Source organism: Columba livia, chromosome 2 (assembly GCF_036013475.1).
Source record: "Columba livia isolate bColLiv1 breed racing homer chromosome 2, bColLiv1.pat.W.v2, whole genome shotgun sequence".
In the NCBI taxonomy this organism is placed as follows: domain Eukaryota; kingdom Metazoa; phylum Chordata; class Aves; order Columbiformes; family Columbidae; genus Columba; species Columba livia.
In genome coordinates, this window is record NC_088603.1 from 107,962,835 (window position 1) to 107,985,863 (window position 23,029).

The 23,029-nt window shown below is 38.6% G+C and overlaps 1 protein-coding gene across 13 annotated transcripts in view; it reads left to right on the forward strand.

Moving 5' to 3' along the window:
- Window positions 1-23,029, forward strand: part of PIEZO2 (piezo type mechanosensitive ion channel component 2) — a 310,595-nt gene that overhangs the window by 228,039 nt on the left and 59,527 nt on the right. For 8 of the 13 annotated variants that reach the window (XM_065053117.1, XM_065053123.1, XM_065053121.1 and 5 more), the window contains 10 exons: window positions 2,356-2,397; window positions 6,661-6,693; window positions 7,039-7,271; window positions 9,658-9,818; window positions 10,839-11,015; window positions 11,194-11,319; window positions 13,306-13,506; window positions 15,251-15,455; window positions 15,599-15,700; window positions 16,177-16,342. In XM_065053117.1, the coding sequence (XP_064909189.1) occupies window positions 2,356-2,397; window positions 6,661-6,693; window positions 7,039-7,271; window positions 9,658-9,818; window positions 10,839-11,015; window positions 11,194-11,319; window positions 13,306-13,506; window positions 15,251-15,455; window positions 15,599-15,700; window positions 16,177-16,342 (1,446 nt within the window). The remainder of the gene's footprint in view (window positions 1-2,355; window positions 2,398-6,660; window positions 6,694-7,038; window positions 7,272-9,657; window positions 9,819-10,838; window positions 11,016-11,193; window positions 11,320-13,305; window positions 13,507-15,250; window positions 15,456-15,598; window positions 15,701-16,176; window positions 16,343-23,029) is intronic. The other 5 variants (XM_065053120.1, XM_065053124.1, XM_065053126.1 and 2 more) reach the window with 2 other exon arrangements.

The following is a 23,029-nucleotide window of genomic DNA, read 5'->3' on the forward strand; positions in this document are numbered from 1 at the left end:
TGTGTTGTGAAATAATGGCAGTTTACCTTAGCAGAGAATTCTGGTTTGGAATTTGCTAGATTTACAAAAGAATTTCAGATATTTTTCATGTGTTCAATTTAATGTGAAGCAACTTTACAGTGTATTCTACAAGTATGTTTGTGTTTCCTGTTGGCTGTGCATGTGAAGCTCTACTTTTAGAGAGTCCTTCTGGTTTCTGTATTTAAATAAGTTGCCAAAACCAGAACAAATCAAACTTGATAAAATTTCCTAAGAACATTGTGTTATTTATTAACTTACCTTTTAAAATGACTGTTTGCATCATAATTCTTCCTTTCGCTTTTCTTGAATTGCTAAATCTGATGGAAGATTCAAGGGCCCTTTGAAATGGCCTGTGAGCAAACTTTCTTTGCCCATAGCAGACTTTTTGTCCGGCAGCAGGTGCACGTTAACATCTCTGAACTGGTCATCCGAGCCCTGAAACCAAAGCCCAGATATGTGTCTGAGCTGAAACAGGGGTTGTTCCTGAGCTGAGGCATTTTGGTGAAATGCACAACAGTTTGCAGTAACTGCACAAGCTCTTCTGTAGTCCAAGCACTTTGCACTTCTGCTGAGTAACACAGAAACACCTTCCACCTCACTCATAGTGTGATCCGGTAGGCACAAAATGGAAAAGGCAACCTGTGGCACTCCCAAGAGTTAGGTGGGTTCCTGGTGCAGCACACTCTGCTTGTGAAACAATTACTTGCAAATCTCTCTGTTATGCATGAAAGATACCAAAATATTAGTTACACCTCTCCAAATGCTGGCATGAAGAGAATCACTGTGACTGAACTGTGACTAAAGTTACATAATTCTCGAAGGATGGCATCACTGCAGTTAGACACAAAATGTTTTCAGTGTCCTTTGAGAGAAAAAAAAATACCATTGTTGGTAAAGAAGGTTGTAGGATGTAGATTTTGTTGGTAGTGACATTTTTGCCAGGAGTAAGTAGCCTTAAGGTGCTGACAGTAGACACATTGTCACACTAGGCTTTTTACTAAGTGATAGGTGAAGAGGATGATGCTATACCATTAGATTTTTTGTCTTGCTGATATATTGCTATTTTTTTAAGTATAAATGTGTACTAGATTGCGTTGAGCTGTCAGATAAATAGCTAGATATTTTTAACTCTTAAATCTGGTGTATGTGCTACATTTGCCATTTTGCAGTATTTCAAAAGCAGAGTTTCCTTTGTAACCTCATCTAAGTTCTTGTGTAACCTCATCTAGGTGTTCCTGCTCCGGCAGGGGGATTGGACCAGATGATCTTTTGAGGTCCTTTCCAATCCCTAACATTCTGTGATTCTGTGATTTGTTCTTCCTCAGAAACTTTCACAAGTGTGTCCAGTACCCAAATCAGAATTCCTTTTCAGGTTTGCATTACCATAAACGATGCTTGACATCTAAAGATCCAGCTATTTTCTTCCCTCTTGATGCAATAAATCAGTACTGAGCATCAGCCAACTTTACAGTACAAAGCTTCAGGATGAGAGCTCATCTGACGTTTGTATTGATGATGCATGAAGCTGGATAAGTACTAGCACAACAACCAGCTCCAGCTTAACAGTAATGCTAGCAATAGAAGTAAGTTGCAGGGACAATTAAAACATAGATTAAAGGCTCATATGTAAATGTGCAATCTTCTTACAAAGCCACTAAAACTTCACTATCTCTTTGGAAACATTTACCTTTCAAAACTGCTTTTATGCTGCTTCTTTTGCAACAGACAAAAAACTTTAAATAAAGAAACTAAATCTTGATTTTGAGTAAGCAGACAGAACTCAATCATTTAATAGCAAACTTGTTAAACAACCACAGAAGATGAGAATTAGTCATGAAAGTAATAGGGAAAGGAGCTCTAGTTCCTCCATCTGCCCCTGAACAGTTGTGTATGATTATGTTTGTGCCTAACTGAAGAGTCCTGTTAAAATTGCTGAGACTGTTCATGTATTAAGATACTGCTTTACATGAGCAAAGTTTACAGAGTGTGTTCAAGAGTAAGGCTCTATTTTTAAAAATAGGAATATTCTAAGACTTACTTGCGATAAAGCAGTAGAGACTGTTCTCACATTTTGGGGACTATGAAAAGTACTTGTAGTTCTAACTACAGTTGCATAAAGTCTAAATGTCTAAGTATTGCATTTATAAGCTTCTTAGACGTTTTGCTGCATGGTATGTATCAAGCTTTCAGACTGTACTTTGTTATGACAATGTGTCTCTCTTGTTACACGGTAAAGCGCATTCGTTACTGTTTAATGATTTCCTTTTCTCTCTCTCTAATTCTTTTCCCATTTTCATCTCATACATTCTTGTGCTTTCATCTCCCACCTCATAGCCATGCCAAAGTCAATGGCCGTGTTTATCTAATAATTAATAGGTGGGTACTTCAATTCTTCCTTTTCTTTAAAACAAACATACCTTAACTTATTTGTTACTTTTCAGTTGCCTTAAAGCAGATATATATTCTTGCTGCACAATACTGTGGAGTAAGCAGGGAGAGAATTGTTTGGTATCGTAGTCTTCTAAAGCTGGTGAAGTAGCTAATACATCTCTCCTGCATATGTATATGTTGTGAGTTCATCTTCCAGCTGGGAATTCTTTCCTTAAACTTTGCCCATACAGGAGTAATTGGTGCTATTTGTAATTGGCTGTGGACAATAGACTTGGTTGAGGATGCTCGTTTGTCTACCCTTTGTGCATGGAAAGATGCATGCCTGCACGTGCACATGTACACAAAGACACGCAGACACACACAAGACCCTAAGAAAGGGAATTTGAGGGTCAGGTCAATTAAATGTATAGTGTATATTTTGAGTTTGTACAGGCTGAGATTTCCCAATTCAGAGACAGAAATGCAACATACAAGACACTGAAACACTGCATGCTAAGGCTGGTAATTCATGGACTGAGATGGGTGCTGCAGGATCCAAACTACAAAAGCCCTTATTGCCATCATTGTTGTCCCTTTATAAATGGTCTCTTGAAAACAGTTCCACAGAGGAGATTTCTTTCAAAATATTTGTCTGGAGTATATGTGGGCTTTTGTTTAGTCAGTTCTGAGAATAGAAGAACTTCTGAGTTTGTTGTCACTACTGAATATAAACAGAAAAGCCAAGAAAATCCACTGTTTAGATATTTGTGACCACCTGCCCTAAGAAGAAGTTAATTTATGTGTCATGTTCACGCTCCTTCTTCAAATGTCATCACAGAGTTTAAACCAGGGTTCTTAAAAGTTCACCGGAGCTGTAAAACTGGCCTGTAGGAAGCCTGTGTGTTGGGGAGCAGTGCGGGCAGGCAGCTCAGCGAGAGCAGCCAAGCCAGGAGCTGAGAGGCACGACCAGGAAGCAAGGCTGGGCTCTCACTGGCAGGGAATCTGGAATGGAAACCAGCAACTGAGGGTGAGAATCAGTTCTGGAGATGGTGACAAGGGTGAGCCCCCACCTGGTGAGCTCCCAGCAAGTCCATGAAGATAAGCCAGATCCGAGATGAAGGCAGAGAGTTGGGCTGTGTGTCAGGTTTTGGGTCAGGAGGGCAAGGGAACAGGCGCAGACACAGCTGCCATGCAGCTGAAGTCTAGGGCCTCAGTGTGACAGCAGTTCCCAAAGGAAGGAGAGTCACCCCCTGTGCTGAGGCTTCTCTACACATCCCAGCACATCCCAGCCAGCTGGCCTTGTATACAGGCAGAAAAAATCCCTTCAAGGGCAGAAAAGCACTCAGGGTCCTGTCAATGGAGGTATGGCACTGTGTTCTCAGTTTGGATCTTGCATGCCAAATACTTAGATGATAGGTCACCAAGATTCTGCAAACTGGAGAGCTTTATGTTATTAAGGCTGTGCATGACTGATGCTTGAGAAATTGTTCTGGGACAGTAAGTTTCAATCAATTCATAAACTGATCGCAAAACATTATCAAAGGCAAAAGGTGCTTCATAATGCATCCAGCAAGTTGCTATTAATTAATCTTCTGCTTTAGCAAATTAGGAATAGATGAAAGTACTAGTCTAGCAAGGACCTGGTACACATGTTTGATTTTAGTGCCTCTGCAATTGCTTTGATGCGTAAAACCAGATCTTCTAGTATACTTCTCATTATTGACACCCTATTGGATGAATTTGAGGGTAAGAACTGCTCTCCTTTAAAACAATTTGTGGCTATACCTTCAAGTGTTGTTGTCTGCATTATTATTTAGTTATTTATCTTCCTAAGTATCAGGCACAATACCTTTATGTTATTTTGGATGATTTCCCATCAGTATGTGGTTTCCAGCCTGAAGTTACATCTAACTAGCTGTGAAGCCTGTATGAGCAGCTTGTCTTAGATATTCTAAACTAGTGCAGTTTTTATATCCTAATACCTCTATGTTGTCTGTTGCATGATACCATGTGATCTTTCAGTGAAAATAAAATTAAAAAAAAAAAAAAAAAAGGAGGAACAACAACCCTATCAATAAATGAGGAGGTTTGGGAAGAACAAGTGCAAGCAGAGTAACTTTTTGAACAGTGGGCAGGGCTTTTTATCTAGCCTTGGATCTCCTGAGCACACAGTCCCATGCTCAAGCCTACTGATGTCAATAAACTAAGCCCCAAGATACTGAAAACTAAGCTTATACTGAGGCTTTATCAGGTATATATATTGCATGTACCCATCTTTATAACCCCATCACCTTCTGGATCTCCTGGATGTGAATGGGAGTTGTATGAATAAGAGAAAGATGAGTCTTGTCATACAAAATCCTGTAGGGTTACTGTGTTTCTGTCCAGTTTACATTAAGGTAAGTCAGTAAGTCCTTGATTTACACCAGTGTGAATGTAGGTTTTTCCATTATAAAAGTCAGGTGGGAAGATACCTCACAAAAATCAATGCAATTGCCTGTGTGCAAAACCTGTCCGATTGCATGGATACTTTCATTTAATTGGGTATTGCCTTTTAAATGGGCTCTAATAATTTATATTGATTGGGCATTTTCATAATATTTGAACTCAACCAAAAATTCATTCTCTCTCCTTTACACATGACCTCCTGTTGGTACATTATTAGAGTTTTAGGTAGATGTGTGAAGTTAGATTATGTAATTCTAGGGAATATTGTTGTTTAGTCATTTACAGATATTTGAATATCCTTTGAGTATGTACACTAGCTGAAATATGAAAGTATATCAGAGATGAAGCCCTGTTTTCAGTAGCCAATGCTACTGAATATATTGTTGACTGTAAAAGATTGTCAGATTATTGGACGCTCAGGGTCATTGCCCAATCCATGGTGAAGGATTTTATTAGTCATAGACTTTAATTTACTTATTCAGTGAGATTATTTGGTGCTTGGCTGTCTTGTTAAACTTCTAAACTGCCTTTTCTGCTTTTGGGTACTTGGTATGGTATTTCTACTAAAAGATTGCTTAGTCAAATTTCTGTAGTTTTTCCCTTATTTAAGGCACCAAAGTTTCCATCTTAAAGAAACTGCAACTCCAAGACATTCAAAAAGTAATTCTGCTTCTTTGACTTGCTCATTAACCGCTTAGCCAATGCTCTTATTTTTTAAGGATCAGATGGATAAATGTAGATTTTAGTTTCTTGAACAGTAAAAATCCTAGTTAAAATTGGCATAATTTCCTGCCTAAATGCCAGAATTTCACATAATGAAAAAAAAAACAACACCAACTCTGTGATGATACTGTAGCATATTAAAGTTACTTTCATTAATCTAAGAACAGTCTAACAGGTGCTTGAAAGTATGCTGAGTGTAGTAATTTCAATAGCATAATTAAACATTTAGTGATCTGCTTGTATAGATATGCCCTTGCCAAAGGGAGACTTTATTGCAAGAAGTCAAATGCAAAGGAACTATTTATGGCAGTAAGCGCTGTGCTCGGCATAGCACATAGGATCAGGGACTTAAGAAGGATGGGTTTTCTGCAAATATGGGAGGTGACTCCCAACAGTACAGCTGGGGTCAAAAAAAAAGAATGTATCTGAAGCCATAAGAGATTCAGTGAAAAAAAAAAAATATATAATAACTAAATCTCAGAAAAAACTGACACCATGGCAATAGAGAAATACCATTTCCTTGTTCAATCAGTTGTATCGTAGTTTGGGTAGTCTGAAAATTACTGATAGATAGAAGAGATAGACAGACATTTAAGAAAAATCCTCTGTGAGATGTAGAACAGAGAGAATGAATGGCACTGTCAAAGACAGACATGATAAAACATACCGAAGCCACAGCCATGGAATTTTTGCTTTTGTTTGTTCCCAAATATATAGCTGGAAGAAAACTTGCAAATTCCTTGGCTTCCCAGCTTCATCTTTCAAGTGGAAGAAGGTGGAAATGCATTCACAGTAGTTGGTCGGATATTTGTGATGGTTCAGCTGTGTTACTGACAGCATGATATGGCACTGACCATGTTTAACGCTGGTGTAAACAGGTTGCTCCCTTTCCATCTGTGCTGCAATTCTTTGTTTCTTTATAGAAGCACCCTGTGAATGTCATGATGGCATGCTCTTGGCATCAGAAGGCTTCTGCAGATGGAGTAGGAGAATGCTTTATGACTTGTGATGTAGCATGACGTATTTGTCGATGACCTTCTTCTGTAACCCCTCTGTTCTCATCTCCCTTTTTCTTTCTGTTCCAATTACTTTGAGCAGCCTCAAGAAAAAAATACCAAACCACCAAAATGAGTAAGTTCCCTATGAAGTCATGAAATGTTTCCTCTTAAACAATGTCATTTCATGCTTCTACATCTTAAACTCTGACCATTTCCTCCAGTGAGGAAAATGTCAAGTTTAAGTGCCAATACCACTCATTACTAACTAACCATTAGTATCTGAGTGAGAAGGAGTTACTAATACATTCCAACTCAATTTGCAGTGTGTGTTTGGAGAAAGTACCAGAATCATTAACTTTTCCACTTCTAAGGCATTTTCCATGAATGGTTTATTTTTTCTAATTATACCTTGTGAAAAAGAAAAGCACTGCAATGCCATTACTGGTCAGTTTGCTGACATGCTACTATTTACCAACAGACTGGTGCACCAAGATGGAAGCCTGCCTGACATAACTATGATGAATTTGACAGCCAGCAGAGAAAAGGAAGAGGATAAAATGCTGGAAGGGGCTGGTGAGAAAAGAATGGAAGAGCCAGAGGGGGAGGGAGGGAAAGGGAGGGTCGAAAAAGGAAAAGAAGAAGAAAAGGAAGATGAGGAGAAGGAAGATGATTATGATGAAGACAATGAATCAGAGGAAGAAGAAACTACAGGTAAGCTCTGCAGATTGCAGATTTTGCTTTCCTCAGCCTTAGTTAACAGTGGAAGCAGATGGTTCATTCTTGGTCACCCTTGCTCACTTCAATCATCAGGTTTTCCTTCTTATTTTACATAGAGTCTTTATCAAAAGAACCTGAACTAAGCAGGTGGCTACTTGTCAATTATTCAACAAACTACATTCTCTTCTAGGGAAAATCATACTGTTTCTGTAGGATGCTGAGAGGATGAAAACAAAGGAAACCCCACCTCTTCCTTCTAGGTGGTCTGGGTTGGATTAATAGGAGACTATCCCAAATCCTCAGAACTCCTTTAGAGTGAAAGCTCTTTATAATAAAGAAAATACACATACATATTTAATCTCTGATACTGCATGCTTTCAAGGCACTCCACTCAAGTCCCAGTAGCTCTGCTTCATTATTCATGTGCACATTAGTGTCGTATCTTTCACTTCTGCATATGGAATGTGTAATTGGTGCCAGATGAACATAAAAATGCTTAAAGGCAGACATGGGTAAGGCTGATGTTGTCATCCTTGATATTGCTAGGATGAACTAACATGAATTATTTCCGTGACTCAGTTTGGAATATGAGCCATGAGTGAAAACCAGAGAAGGGTGTTTAACACCCAAGGAAGCTCTGTTGTCTGGAAATGGCCTTACCACAGAGTTAGTTTTTCATGCCAATATTCAAAGGACTGCAACACGTAGATAGGGACAGGGTCTTTGTCAAGGCAAAATGGCAGTGTGTCTGGCTTAGCTGCCTCAGGAGGGCTAATCTGAAACTATACTGGCTGAGACATCTTCCCTCACAGAGGTCTTCATGGACCATGGAAACATTTCTTGGCCAGCTCTTACACCTTGCGTGGTGGTAACACTGCAAATTAAAATAAATGCAATGAAAGAATGACCGAGAACATCGACTTCTATAAATAAAGCCTTTCTGAAAAAAACAATTGTTGTTCTTATAAAAGCACATATGAAGGATTAGAGTTCTATAGCTTAATTAATTTTTCAAATTTAATTATTTTGTCATGGCTTTTACATCACTCAGCATTTTTATTAATATTTTCTTAGTTGTGGTTGGAGAAAAAAGACAGAAGAAAAAAATAATTTGAATTTGCTTGTCAAGTATTCCAGAAATCAGCTTTTTCACACAAGTGTGACTCTGTTTTTTCACACAAATATGCACAGGATAATAATTTCAGTTTGCTTTATATATAAAAGAACCAGATAAGTTGAGATAATTACATACATAAGCTGGTAACTCATTTGCATTTTTACAGCTTAGACAGTGGTGTGTTTTGGTTTCATTTGCAAATGTTTTTGTCTCTCATGTTAACCATAAGAATATTCTCACAGCATGCAAAATCCTTCCTAATCTCCAAAATGCTTCTGAAATCTCTCATATCCCTAACATTCTGTGATTCTGTGATACAGAGTAAAGATTTTATACCAATATATACCAGCCTGGTGAAAGAGTTTTATACCTAGCCCATAATTAAACAGGGCGCTTAGAGAGCATGGTTCAGCATATGTGTTGTCATGTATACTCATATATAATAGATGTTGCCACATGCTTCCTCACTGAGTTATGACTGGCAAGGGTGGCTTTTTTAGCAAAATACTGTCTGTGAAGGAATATGTTCACCCAGTTTCAGGATCTTCACTTACTAAAACTCACTTTTCAACTGAGAGACATGTGCAACTGGACTGCAATTTGCCTTGTCTGTTTCAGATGTCTGTTCTGGGATGGCACAAGTCACGCTCTAGGAGGGTGTGCTGTTTGCAAGGCAGTTTAGATAACTCTGACATATGAAGACATCTGTAGCATAGCTGTCTAAGCCCATATGACAAGAATCCTGCTCCTAGTGTACATGGATCTCTTCCAGGTTGGCTCAAAAGCTTTCTGAATAGCAGTAATCTGTGCCTTCTGAAAACAGTCGGTCCATTGCTTCCAAACATCAAACAAAATCATGTTTTTTCTCAGCTAGATAAGGGCCAGGGCTGAAGCATCTCGGATCTAGGCCTTGGATGGGATCCATAAACTTAGGTCTAAAGATACTGGAGGAAAATGGAGCCCAAGAAGGGCTCCGCTAGAGAGGAATAAAAGCAGAATTGGCAAGGGAAGACACTGCTACCCTTTTGAAGTGAGGAATCCTTTCAGTGAATGTGGGTCAGAAGGGAGAGCACCACAGCTCAGTGGGCCTCAACCCATTTTGTCTTAGTTAACCACTGAGCCATACCTTTAACCTCCTACTTCTCTTACTCTAAGGTGTAGAAGAGAAGTAGAAAGCTCTTCGTACTGTAGTGGAGCATTCCTTTTTACAGATATCCTCTGTTTTTCTCCCCCCAATGGTTCTCTGCTTGAACATCTCTGCAGACTTAAGGAACAAGTGGCATCTGGTGATCGACCGCCTTACAGTGCTGTTTTTGAAATTCCTGGAGTATTTTCATAAGATGCAAGTCTTTGTGTGGTGGCTGTTGGAGCTGCATATCATCAAAATCGTTTCCTCTTACATCATCTGGGTCACGGTGAAAGAGGCAAGTAAACACCCACTGCCAAAATCTTACCCATGGTGGAGGCTTGTCAGCATCAGCTGTGCAGTGGCACACCCAAATGTAGGGAGATGCTTTCCTCATATCAGACCTCACTGAAATTGCAGGATCCAGCTGGGCTTGTCAGCTGCTGGGGATCTGCCTTGACATCTTCTTCTACAGTGATATTCTATCTGCCTAGATATTTTCAGCCTTTCCCTCTTCTCCAGATATTAAGGTTTTATTAGTCTAATTCTTTGGACTCAAGAGACATAATTCTTCTTCTGCTCAAGCTGGCTGTGGGCGTCATCCAGGGATGGAGGATGTAGAAGAGGGTTGGAAAGGAACATCTAGGGAGGATGTAGAAGAGGGTTGGAAAGGAACATCTAGGGAAATTACTTTAAGTGAGTCTGGTGCTGAAGAAAAAGGAACATGGAACTATGCCTAAAGAAGAAGGGAGGAACACCTTTAACTGTGCCTTTGGTGTGGGCAGTGTGAATTTTCTACCTGACATAACCGTTCCTTGAACAGGGTAGTTGGACTGGATCACTAAAAAAAATATACATATACATATATGTATATGTATATACATATATATATATATAAATAATCCTTTTTCTCACATCTTTGGGGGAAAGGTCAAAAGAATGAAGGTGGGTTCCACTTATGCACAGATCTGTATCATCTCTTCTTTGTTTCATGTGTACTAAAGCAACAGAATCAGTATGTGGTGCTTTGTATTGCTGTTTGTAGGATGGGTATGCAGTTTTGTGGGTCTAAGAGTAATAATATTATGTAGGAGATAACATTCTTTATAAACTATGAAGTATTTTCCTCTTCAGTAACCACTTTGTGTCTGTGTTATTGTGAATATAGTTGTAAATTTTTTTCAGTATTTTTCTCACAGTTTTTCTATGTCCCTTTCTTTCTTATGAATGATTTTTTTTTAATTTCTGTGGGAAAGGTTAGACTTTCACAGGTCTCTTGTTATTCCATGTAATTTCCATCCTGTTTTTGTGTTTTCAGGTGTCTCTGTTTAACTTTGTGTTTTTAATTGCCTGGGCTCTTGCTTTGCCATATGCTCAGTTTCGCCCTTTGGCATCAAGTATCTGCACTGTTTGGACATGTGTGATTATTGTCTGCAAAATGTTGTATCAGCTCACATCTATTGATCCCAGCACTTTTTCCAGTAACTGTACATTGGTGAGTACAAATGCATATTAAAAAGACTTGACTGCTGCCTTCTTCAATGAAGAAGAGCAAAAGGAAGCATATCAAGTACTGAAAATTACAGTTCACCTGATGTATTATTGCTGATTACCATTCTGCCTCCAGGCAGCCTTAAATTCATTTTTTATAAATGGTTGCATTTTCTTTTTAGCCAGGAGAGAATGAAACTAAGGTCAATTTAGAAGAACTCAAAACCTCAGTCCTCTACAGTGGACCAGTTGATCCTGCAGAGTGGGTTGGATTGAGGAAGTCTTATCCTCTGCTCGTGTACTTAAGGGTAACTTCTTCAATTATCTGTATTGAGATATTTTCTTATTTGTGATGAAATTAGCAATGTCTTCGAAATAAACCATCTGCCACGCACACACACAAAAGTATAATGCAAGCCATTGATAATAAGGAAGTACAAAGGAGAAGAGACAGCAGTAATCCATATCTGTTACATAGGATGTTTCCAGAATGGATTCACTACCAATTAAGATCATCTGCATGTAGAAGTGTGGCTTTCTGACTCCATCTGTTAAAAGCACTCTAAGAAATGTGATATTTAAGAACTCTAAGTAATTAAGAGGTACATAGCTTTCAGGTATAAAAGGACCGATGGGTCTAATCGGAGTGATTGCCTTGAATGACAGTATATGCATATAAGTGGTTAATATTTTAAAATGCTTATTCTTTAGCCACAGCTTAGAAAATATAATGGCTTAAGAGAATAATGCATTCAGACACCAGTAAGTGGATGTCCTTTGTTTTTCTTCCTGTTTGTGTTTGATGCCTGTGAGCAGTGTTTTATTATTCCTATCTTGATTAAAAAACCCTACTTACAATAAAAATATGCCAACTCCCAGGGGAAACCTTGCATGTCTCTTCTTAATTTAGAGAATCTCTAAAATTGTGTATACACAGTTCAAGGCTGTCAGAAATTTGTTGAGCAAGCAACAGCAAGTTTTGATCTAACTAGATTTATTCCTCATTTCTTCTCTGAGAGTTTACTTGTGTGTGCTTTGTTTGTGTAAGCCCTGTCGAGCACTGGTGGTCGACATATCAGGCCCTGGTAGTGCCTCTACCTCCCAGTCCCTTAGCCATGCACCTCCCACAGTTAAGAATATAGTGAGAAGAGCAATTACTGACCCAAGAGTTCTGCGTGGAGAGTGAAGTTGCCTAGTGGTGTCTGGCTTGATGCTATGAGCTTTACATCTATAAACAGATAATACTCTGGGCTTAGAAATTACTCTAGATGGGTTTTCACCAAATAATATGTCTCTGCAGTTCAATGCTAGACCTGAAGGTCCCAAGCTTCAAGGCTTGATATGTTTCTGTTATGCCTCTTTAACAACAGACATTCCAAATATCTGCAGTGTTGAAGTGATGAGCCTGTCTATGATGGAATGTGTAAAACTCTCCCCAATAAGAAAAGGAAGCCCAGTGACAGCAAGCCAAAATAACTTTTTATCAAAAAAAACCTCAAAATCCAAACCAAAAAAGACCCAACCTAACACAGTGGCACCTGTCTCAGGACATTGTTGTCTCAAATATTTCTCCGTGAACAGAGGTTTAGAGATTGCTTCTTCAGCTTCAGTTATGGCTTCCTCAAGGCAATTTCTCTGAGCTGGTCTTTTCTACCAAATTTTGGAGTTAGTTAATACCTTTATTTTGTTGAGCACAAGGCAGATCTAAGAGAAAAAGAAAACTCACTTCAGAGATGCTCAAGGCTGCATGCCAGTCAATCTGGCTTTAGGACAGGAGGAGCTGTGGCTCAGTGAATATTGGCTGATAGACTATTCATTTAAAAGAATATCCAGGGTATATTTGCACTACACAGCATCCTTGCAGTTCTAGGAAGTTAGTTCTTGCCAGCTGAACCCCTGCAGGTGGCTTTGTGTGTGCTTCTATCCTTCATCTCCTGCAAAGCAAAAGATGATATTTTAAGAGAAGCTACGAAACGTAAGAGGGCACATGGATGCATCAGTGCATTTTACCTCACCTTCCTTTCCTCAAACAGTGTTCATTACAGTATTTTTTAATGAATGTCTTTAAATGTATCTTCTGCATGTCAGTATTTTTCATCAAAATCCAAGAAGTGGTAGCAACCTCACTTTTTTTGAATGCTGGTAGCTGGGAATAAGTGTCAGTGCATCCCGGAGTGTGGAAGCACTCTGGCAACATGCATTTGAGTATTCATGGGTTTACACTTATCAGAAAATGTTATATTTCTTGTGGTATTGATTTTTATTTAATATTCTTCTGGTTATATCTTCCATAGAATAACTTATTGATGCTGGCTATTCTGGCTTTTGAAGTTACAATCTACCGTCATCAAGAGTACTACAGATGTCGAAATAACCTCACCGCACCTGTGACTAAAACCATTTTCCATGATATTACAAGAGCACATCTGGATGATGGACTGGTAAACTGTGTCAAGTATTTCATAAACTATTTCTTCTACAAGTTTGGTTTGGAGGTAAATCGCTATATATATATATCTCTCTTTTTTTTTTTCAGACTATCATTCCAAACCTTTTGATTGTGTTATTTTTGAATACTATCTTGAACTATGTGTGACAGCTGAATGCTTCTTAGTCATCACTCTTGTTAGACCTTGCCACATTTGCTATCTCTCTGCTAGCAGTGGTTTTCCTCTTGCGTTTCTTTGTATGTCTTATTTATAACTCAACAAAAGGGGTAACAGATGGGACAAGGGACAGAATTGAGGTGTACCCTCTTATGCACACACTGAAGAAGAAAGCTAAGTCTAGCAGACCTTTTTCTCTATTTAAGCATTTCTACACATCTTTTGCCTCTGGCTGCACAAATGCATCCTTCCTTTTTATAGTTGTTACTATATTGGTTAACAACCCGCAGGAGCAAGGACTCCAGCAAAGGTTATTGCCACTTTGTGCCACTATTGTAAGAAAAAGTTCTTCCTCCAAAGAACTTTTTAGTAGAGAAGAAACACACAGACAGTTAGGAGATGCAGGTACAAAAGAGTGAAGGGATTTTTCTAAAGATCCATTATGCATCCTAAATATCTGGTAGGTGTCTCATTTAGTAGACGATCTGCTTGTCTGTTTGCCAGCAGCAGTGGCCCAGACTGCTGGGGTTTAGGCTCAGCTAGTGTCTTCCTTCTATCTGCTTCACTCAATCCAGCAGCAAAAATCAGAACTGAACCTGCCTTGAAGACAAGCTATTGCTGAACAAATGCTAAAAAAGAAAAAAAGCTTCATCTCTGTCCCTTACCTCATCCATTTGTTCACAGGCATCTGAAATGTATGTTCAGAAATGTTTTTGGCAATAGTAATTTTTCACAAATATCTGTGGCTGTCTGCAGAAGGCAACTTCTAGGCTAATGCATCCCAAATCTAATAATAATGATGTTCTTGACATATCTAATAAACACTATCACCCTTTCCTACTAATAAACTGTTCAAACAAGTCTGAGGATTAAGAATGAGTGAAAATTAAAAGTAATCAGTGAGCTGTTTGCTTCAGGAAATAAATTTGACCTCATCCTAATCTGAGGAGAGAGAAAATCAAAATAGTGAAGTGCACTGAATAAATAATCCACTATGCATTAGTAAATAACTGTGAAAACATGCTTCATGACACTGAGTGAAGGGACTACTTTAAGTGGAGCCAGAGAACAGAAATTTTCTGTGATGCGGCGCCTTTAGAAGCATGGAGAACTAAAGCTGCCTTACAGTAACTGACTGGATTTGTCTATAGCCAATAGACGTTGAATGGTATAAGTCCTTTCTCTTTTTGTCCCGTTCCCACATGAGGATACACTTCAGTCGTTGTTATTCTTAATAGTTCCTCTTCTTTTTCATATCTGTAAGTGCTATCAAAATATATGGCTGTGTAAGATGTGCTTTGCTTGGCAACAATTAAACATTTCACATATAGGCTACTGTGACTACACGCTTTCCATTCTGTATCTTTAGATATCACATAATGGAAACCTGCTTTAGTGCTTTATTCACATAGCTGACTCTCCTAGAAGAGTGTCGCAAATTTGAGTGTTGGGGTGGGCTAGGTTGCTGTTGGAGACATACAAACTATTTTAGCGTATTGGTTTGCACAGGGTTCCTGCAGTCAGCCCCAGCACGTGTCAGTCATTCTGTCTGTATGGAGAATAGTTTATCAATGCTGCATTGACTAGCCGTCAGGTTGCAAATGTTGCCTGTGTTTCTTTACTGCTTTCCCAGACCTGTTTTCTTCTATCAGTGAATGTAATTGGTCAACGAATGGATTTTTATGCCATGATTCATGCCTTCTGGCTGATTGCTGTGTTGTATCGACGTAGAAGAAAAGCTATTGCAGAGATCTGGCCAAAATACTGCTGTTTTCTGGCATGCATCATTACATTCCAGTATTTCCTTTGCATTGGCATCCCACCTGCTCCTTGTAAAGGTGAGGGCACTTACCCTTTATGGACAATTACTGCTGCTTGCTTGTACAGAAAAGTGCTGGAAAATTGATAAGTATTCAGAAGAAAAGGATGAAGTAATTGTTATAAAGTTCTAATTGCATTTTTGTATGCTTCTGTCATACAGACTATCCATGGAGAAGTGGCAATGCAAACTTCAACTCCAACATCATAAAGTGGTTATACTTTCCAGACTTCATTGTGAGACCAAACCCTGTCTTCCTTGTCTGTAAGTATCAAAACACATAGTTGTGAAGTGTTTACGTGTCTTTTGCTCAACACATCTGTACTAGTATAATTTGAAGCCAGCCTTTTATTTACTCTTCAGTAGCGAGCTGACATGTTTTGTGGGCAACTGAATACTAAATGTGTCTTTGTATGTAGCAGAAAAATTCAAATAATTAGTAATGTCTGCATCTGTTTTTTCCATATCCCATTTTAAATGAAGCAGCATAGAAAAGAATGAATTATTTCCCCTTTTCTGATTTATTTCTCAATAAAAGTCACAGAATATGACAGATAAAAGCATAAATGCAGTAATACATTTCAAATGGTTGTTAAATGTTAAATGTTAAATGTTAAATAACACAGTATTAGACATTCAAAGTGTGGGAAAACAGCCTGGTAACTACATTATAATGTAGAACACTCCCTACACCTAAATTAATGACTGAATTTTTCCTTGCAACCACTGCTTACTCCTAGATGATTTTATGTTGCTGCTGTGTGCGTCCTTACAAAGGCAGACATTTGAGGATGAAAATAAAGCTGCAGTACGAATCATAGCTGGAGACAATGTGGAAATTTGCATGAATCTTGATGCAGCATCCTTTAGCCAGCATAATCCTGTTCCTGACTTCATTCACTGCCGGTAAGAACTGAATCTTAAACACTTGGAAAACACAGTGCTTCCTTTTTGAAAAGTTCTCTAGGGTGAAAGTGACTCTCTTAGCTTCCAATTTTACTCGGAATTGACATTCATGCGTGTTCCCATCTCATAACATACCGTTTACTGCTGTATGAGACAGCAGACAGATTGCTTCTGGACAATCAACTTCTGATTTAGAAAGGGGCAGAAAAGTCTTCCTAACACTGCTGATGGTTCTAAGTGCTCCCCAGAGGGATGTTCCATGATAAATTTGCCTGAAAGCATGTATTCCCTCCATGAATGCCCTGTAGGGCAGCATTTACAGTGGACTTAATCACTCTGGTGGCTTACCCCAAAACACAGGCATGTTAGCAAGAATCCATTGTAGTCTGAACTTGCCCATTTATGTGTTTAATCCCACAGAGTCATCTGTCATGTTCTGCTGAGTTGTTGTCTATGTACAATCAAAATAATACTTTAATATAAGAGACTGCCCTTTGTGATATTTCATCTAGGCATAAGGATATTAAAATTGCCTTGGAAGGACAACTGACCTGTCTTCCTGTTTCCCAACATTTATGTAAGGTTGTTTAAGAAAGTGAATAATATAAAAAGGGGCCAAAGCCTGAGACAATCTGTTCTGGATGGTCTTCCAACTATGGAGCCATTCCTATATGATCATTTTGGCAAACACGGATTAGCCCAGCTCTTCTGTGTTGTGCTGGGCATACTCTTAATTGAAGTTGTCTCTGAAAGTTTAATGCAGTATTAAAAGAATAAATGGGAAGAGTAAGGTTTCTTAGCTATTGTGTTGTGTCAGGCTAGGTGTTTGTTTCGTGAATGCATGTTACCAACAATGTCTGAATATGAAAGAAATTAAAAAAAAAAATTGAACAAATGACTAGCAAAATCTCCCATTTGCTGATAAACTTTTATTTTTTTTAACCAGAGAAGTGCTATCACCAGAACGCTTGTCAAGATCTTTAAGCTGATTCTGCTGTTTCTGTTAGAAATGGTGGCCAAATCTACCTTGAAATGCCTTTGAAGAAGAGACCATTGAAACACATTCAATTGGCTCATTTGTCCAAAGATTTATAGTAACTCCTGGTCAAAGGGTGAACAGTTCTCCCCCTTGAGTATTTCCAGTCTACACAGTGGGCCCTGTGCTCTAGTTGCATCAACATTAGCCAATAGAAGTCATAATCTATCTACAAAACGCTTCATCGAGTGAGGATGCTTTCCAAAAGTCATCTGCCAAATAGGGCTTGGTTGAAAGGAATGTGTAGGGGGGATTGCCTGAGGTTTTTTCTTGCCACTGTGGTCATGGCCATCTTTGCAAAACTAATACAGCAGTTGCATCAGTGACGCGATTGGTCACTGGCAAAGACCATCACTGGTGCCATGGTTGCTGGCAGAAAGAAAAGAAGATCAAATTTTTCCCCTTTATTCCAGGGAAAAAAAAAAATCTTTTTGACAAAAATTCATTAATGATGAGAATGTGTTTTAAGGCTGTCTTCAGCAGGGGAAAAGAGGCAAGAAAATCCTGCTTTTCAGACAGCCTCTTTTGGCATGTTTTCTACGTTCCCTGGAATGTGATACGTTGTCTGGTTGTCTGTAGAAGATATTTCCAAATGGCCAAGCATGAAAACTTTGAAGCACAGAGGATGCTCTTTGAAGATTTTGGATGGGAATCAGAGTCAGGTTTCTAACGGAAAGCAAAGTCCAAGCTGAACTGGCCTGCTGCCTCTGCAATCCTTTGGGTTGGGTTCTGTGTTTTGATTCATATGCATGGTATGCATAAGCTTGAAGTTTTTGGTGGCATCACATTGCTTGGCATGTGCTGACACAAGTAGACCTGTGTATAGATGATTAACAATACACAGCCTTTTAGTTGGGAGTTTGCAACTTGTATTAAGCAATAAGTAATATTGCTGGTGGAGAGTACAAAAATCCAGAAAATTAAAAAAAGAAAAAAAATCCCATTAGTTGTGGTGAGCTGAACAAATAAACTGTGATCACTTTATACTTGTTCCAGGTAAATACAGAAATCTGTGTGACTGTTTCATGTGATAGTTTTATGTTGTGTGAATAAGAAGTAGAATGAAAAGAACAAGGTGGAGAAAGAAAGAGAACAGGGACATCTTTGTTTGAAATATCTATCAAATAAATACAAAACCCATTAATTTCAGGAACAGAGGAAATTCCTCTTTATGATACCCTTTTTTGTAGATGCTCTTGCAGGTCAGCTGTAACTTCTTTTTTTGCTTTGTTTGTAATGTTAGCTTCCTGAATCTGTAATGGCAACATACTTGTAGAATGGGGTATATAGGTAAAAAACAAACGTTTCTTTAGTATGAACTGTATTCTTGATGATGTCCTTTCTTTGAGCCTGTAAGTATCTCCTTCAATGCTTTAACTACAACACAGATTTCTCTAGGCTTTAGATGATGTTATATTGCACACATGCAATCTTAAATGCCTAATTTGCTTCAAAGAAGCACCAGAGAATGACTGGATGGACTCTTAAAGTGGCTGAATCTTTTATTAGGGATTATAAATCTTTAAAAAGAAGGACTCTCAAGCTCTGGAGAATCCACTGGAGATAGATATGTCAGAAGAAAATATATGTATCTGGCTGTCATCCAAGACAATTTGGAACTGAAAGGATTTTGTCTAAAAACATTTCTTGCACTTTACTATAGAAGTTTCAGAATGGTCTAAATATTTAGTAACATGGACAAGAACTTCATTCAAACCTTATCAAAGCAAGTGAAATGAAAAATGGAATTTCTCCAGAAGTCAGTCAGAAAGAGCCAGACAAATAAGTGAAGACAAACTGGTGATGAATAAATTACAAACCATAAAAAATAGTGCTTAGTATTCATGTGTTTTCTGAGAAGACTGATGTGCATTTACTGCTGTGTAAAAGAAGTAGAAATTGCAGTGTGAAGCACCCTTTCTGATGTGTCTCTTCTTATGAGAAGATGTCAGTAGATCGCTGTTCTAGTAGGCATGAATAAAAAGCTTTTAAATACAATATAAACAGTGGCAGAAAAATAACATATTTTCAGATCCTTAATTTTCTTCTCTCTGGAGAAATACTTGAGCTCAACAATGATAAATGCAGTCTAAGGAAGAGATTTCCTGAAATTTTCTTGTCTTTCCACCCCCAGATTTCTCAGGGGATATGCTCTTGATCCTAAGGGAGAGCACAACCAAAGGCCTTTGAAACAGAAATGAAAATGAAGAACAGAAGTAGGAGCTTTTACAATGAAATGGGATTTAAAGTTACTTCACTGAGGATAATCCTTTCCCACAGTCTCTGATGCTGGAAAATTCTCATTTCAGTTCCCAAGCAGTTTTCAGACATTCCCTAGACATTGACAGGGAAAAAAAATTGGGAATGTAAGCTATTTTTTTTCCTCTTAAGAGCAGAAACAATATTAACAGCCAATCATCAAACTGTCCCCTTTAATACCTGTACCCTGGGAACCATCATGAGGTACGTCAGGTGGAGTCTCTCAAAGGCAGCTGTAATTCCTCTCTTGGAACTACACTTCTAGCTTAGGGTAGTGAGAGAGGATCTGCAAATCATTGTTACAGGCTTCAAATCATATTTGTTGTATAAAATCATTAAACATTTTGTTGCCAATTAAATGAGCCTCAGTAAATAAAACAACTTTGCATTTGGGAATTTTTAAAGTGAATAGAAGCATGAAGGAATGTTCCCATTGATAAGAGAGTGAGACTAAGAGATTTTCAGTCTTAGGAGAGGTCTTGATGAAAATAGAAGGGACTAAGACCTGTAGGATTAACGATACTAAATGACTCTAAATGATTAAACATCCATTGAAATAGAGAAGTGAATTTTGGGGAAAACAAATGAAGCTGCCTTCTGAAGACTGAAATGGAGGTACAGCAAAAGTCTTTTGGGATGGAGGCGAAACAGACTGTAATGCAGGGTCACACAGACTGCTGTGAATGTAAAGAGTAGGAGATACTGAAGAAGGAAAAGGAAAAGGAAAAGGAAAAGGAAAAGGAAAAGGAAAAGGAAAAGGAAAAGGAAAAGGAAAAGGAAAAGGAAAAGGAAAAGGAAAAGGAAAAGGAAAAGGAAGGAGAGAAAGAAAGAGAGAGGGAAGAAGGAGGGAAGGAAGGAAAGGAAGGAAGGGAGGGACAGAAGGAGGAGAAATTCATTTGGGGAGTAGAGGTAGCTTGCAGAATGCATTTATATAGGGATAATATGCCTGGAGGAGAGCGAAACCATCGGAAGAGGGCTGAAGGAAGAGCCCTGGGGTTATCTGGAGGTGTCGAGCCACACTCAAAGCAACACAGGTGGCTGATTGGGGATCCAGCGTGAAGAAGCATTGAGTTGTATCAGTCAGTGCAACAGCAAAACGTTTTCTCATCAGTGTGTAAGCAGAAGTGTGTTCTTACCCTAAACTTCAAAGTGCTGGCTGAGGAAGAACATCTTTCCTCGAATGGGTTGTCAGCTGCAGCATCAGCACCTCTTGGTGCCTGCAGGCAGAGGTCAGGACACTAGACTGGCCATAGCCAAACACATCCTTAAGTCTGCTGGGAACACAACTGCACCTACAGCAATCTTTTTGCAACAGGCTGGATTGTATTGCAGTTAAAAATTAATCCTGTGGAAATAAAATATTGAAGCAATCATAGTAAAATCAATAAAACTTTACTAAAGAAAAGCACATCATTTGATATGGAAAGGCATCTAAGGTTACGATAGCTTTGATGGATAGGTGGAATGAACTTCAGACTTTGTCTTCCTTGTTTTTGAGCAAGGTGATATGGTAATTTTTTCAAAAATGTTATCCAGAGTATCAGTGGGTTCTGCTAATGACACAGTTGGCAAATTAGCATTTTTCATTTTTCAGTTGTCTTTCAGGTTTCTTCTCTATGATTTCTCATTCAGAGGTTACCATGCTACCAAAAGCCATAGTTTGATTCTCTTGGTACAGTGGTGTAGTGGCTGATCTTCCTCAGATCCATGGCTGTATTCCTGGCCTCCAGTTATGCACTCCTACCTTTGCATTCAACACATCGGCAGTGAGTTGGTTCATAGGCTGAATAGGCGGAAAAGTCTTACTTCCTTCTCTCCTCCCCCAAAAATAAATAGTCTTTTTCAAATTTACTTCTTGAAACCAATTCAAAGAGCCAAAGCTGAAGAAGGGACTGGAATGCAGAGATGAGGGGATGGAAGGGTAGTGGGGCTGTCCCCTTGGGAGGCAGCTACTCGGATTTCCTAGGTGTATTGTCAAATACCACATCCTGAGGGTGACCTCCCATCTCTATGACTAGATGTGGATTTAAAGACCACTTAGAAGATGAGGTTTGGAAGGTTTACATGGCATTAAACTAGTGATCTCTGTGGTCTGCAGCAAAAGCATAAAATTACGGTATCTACTATCCGAGCCTAAGCATTTTCTGCTGTCTATGAAGAAGTTTTCAAACAGAGTGTATACACCTTTGTTGATCTTCTGGGTTTGTGTAGGGTCTTTTTAGCTGTTAGAGTGGCTTTGAGCTTCAGCCTCCCACTGTTGTATAATAATCTCCAGAGTAAGGAACTAAAACTTGTAACTTTCTAACTTTCTGGGATCTGAGGCAGAATGTAAAGATTTGCATCTGAGAGTGTGTCAAGTGATTTGGGAGGCAATATGTTGAGAACTCCCCCCAAGACAGTTCGTCGTTCCTGCTCTTACCGCACTTGACACATATGTCATTACAAATAATTAATGAAAGTTAGGGGGATGTGTGACTCCACACTGCAACAGACAAGGAGTTTTGGCATATTGCAACTGAATAAAGTGTGGTTTAAGGAATATTTTTATCTACCTGAGACTACTCAGATATATTTCTGTCTATTGTGTTCAGTGTGGCATTGTTCTTGGGCCAGCATGAAGGTGCCTGGGATAGTTGGCGATATTCATGGGTTAGATGTGTCCTGGTTGACTTGTTCAAACACCATTTTGTAAGACGTCCACTTCAAAGTGAATTCATGGGAGCCATTTTTGTGATTAGGCTTACATATTTTTAAAAATCAGAGAGATTTCTATCTATAAGAACTACACCATTTGTCACTTGACACAGTTGTATTGCCTCCTGCCTTTGGAGAAGCTTTTCTTTACATCCTCTTTTGTTGTTCGTTTGTTTTAGATGTCCAATGCTATTATATTTGATGTATATTTTGAAAATGAGAAGAACAGTTGTATTTACTACTTTAGATGACTGTTAAAGTGTAGCAAATGGTTAACATTACAGGGTAAAAAAGGCTAAATTATTCTCTTCCTTTTTATATTCCCTCTAATTTCTGAAACTTTCTATCTGAGCGATTTGTGCTGTTGGGCTGTGACTTAACCAAATGCCAAGTATATATGTCAGAAAGGTTGGATCCAGACAGGTCCAGTTGTCTTTAAGAGTCAGAGTCCATTTTTATTGAATAATATTGAGATATTCTGGTTTGTTCCATTTGGGGCTTTTCTCAAAAGATACTGATGCATTTTGTTGGTAGCAGAGGACAAGATTTTTGAAATATTCCAAGTGTTAGAACAGTATCAGGAAGATGATCTCTTCCTAGCTGTCCCATACATCAATAATTATTATTAAAGAAACACCAAATTTTATGGTTGTGGGGTTTTTTTGAGAAACCGTGAGAGCATCATTTTCAGTACATAT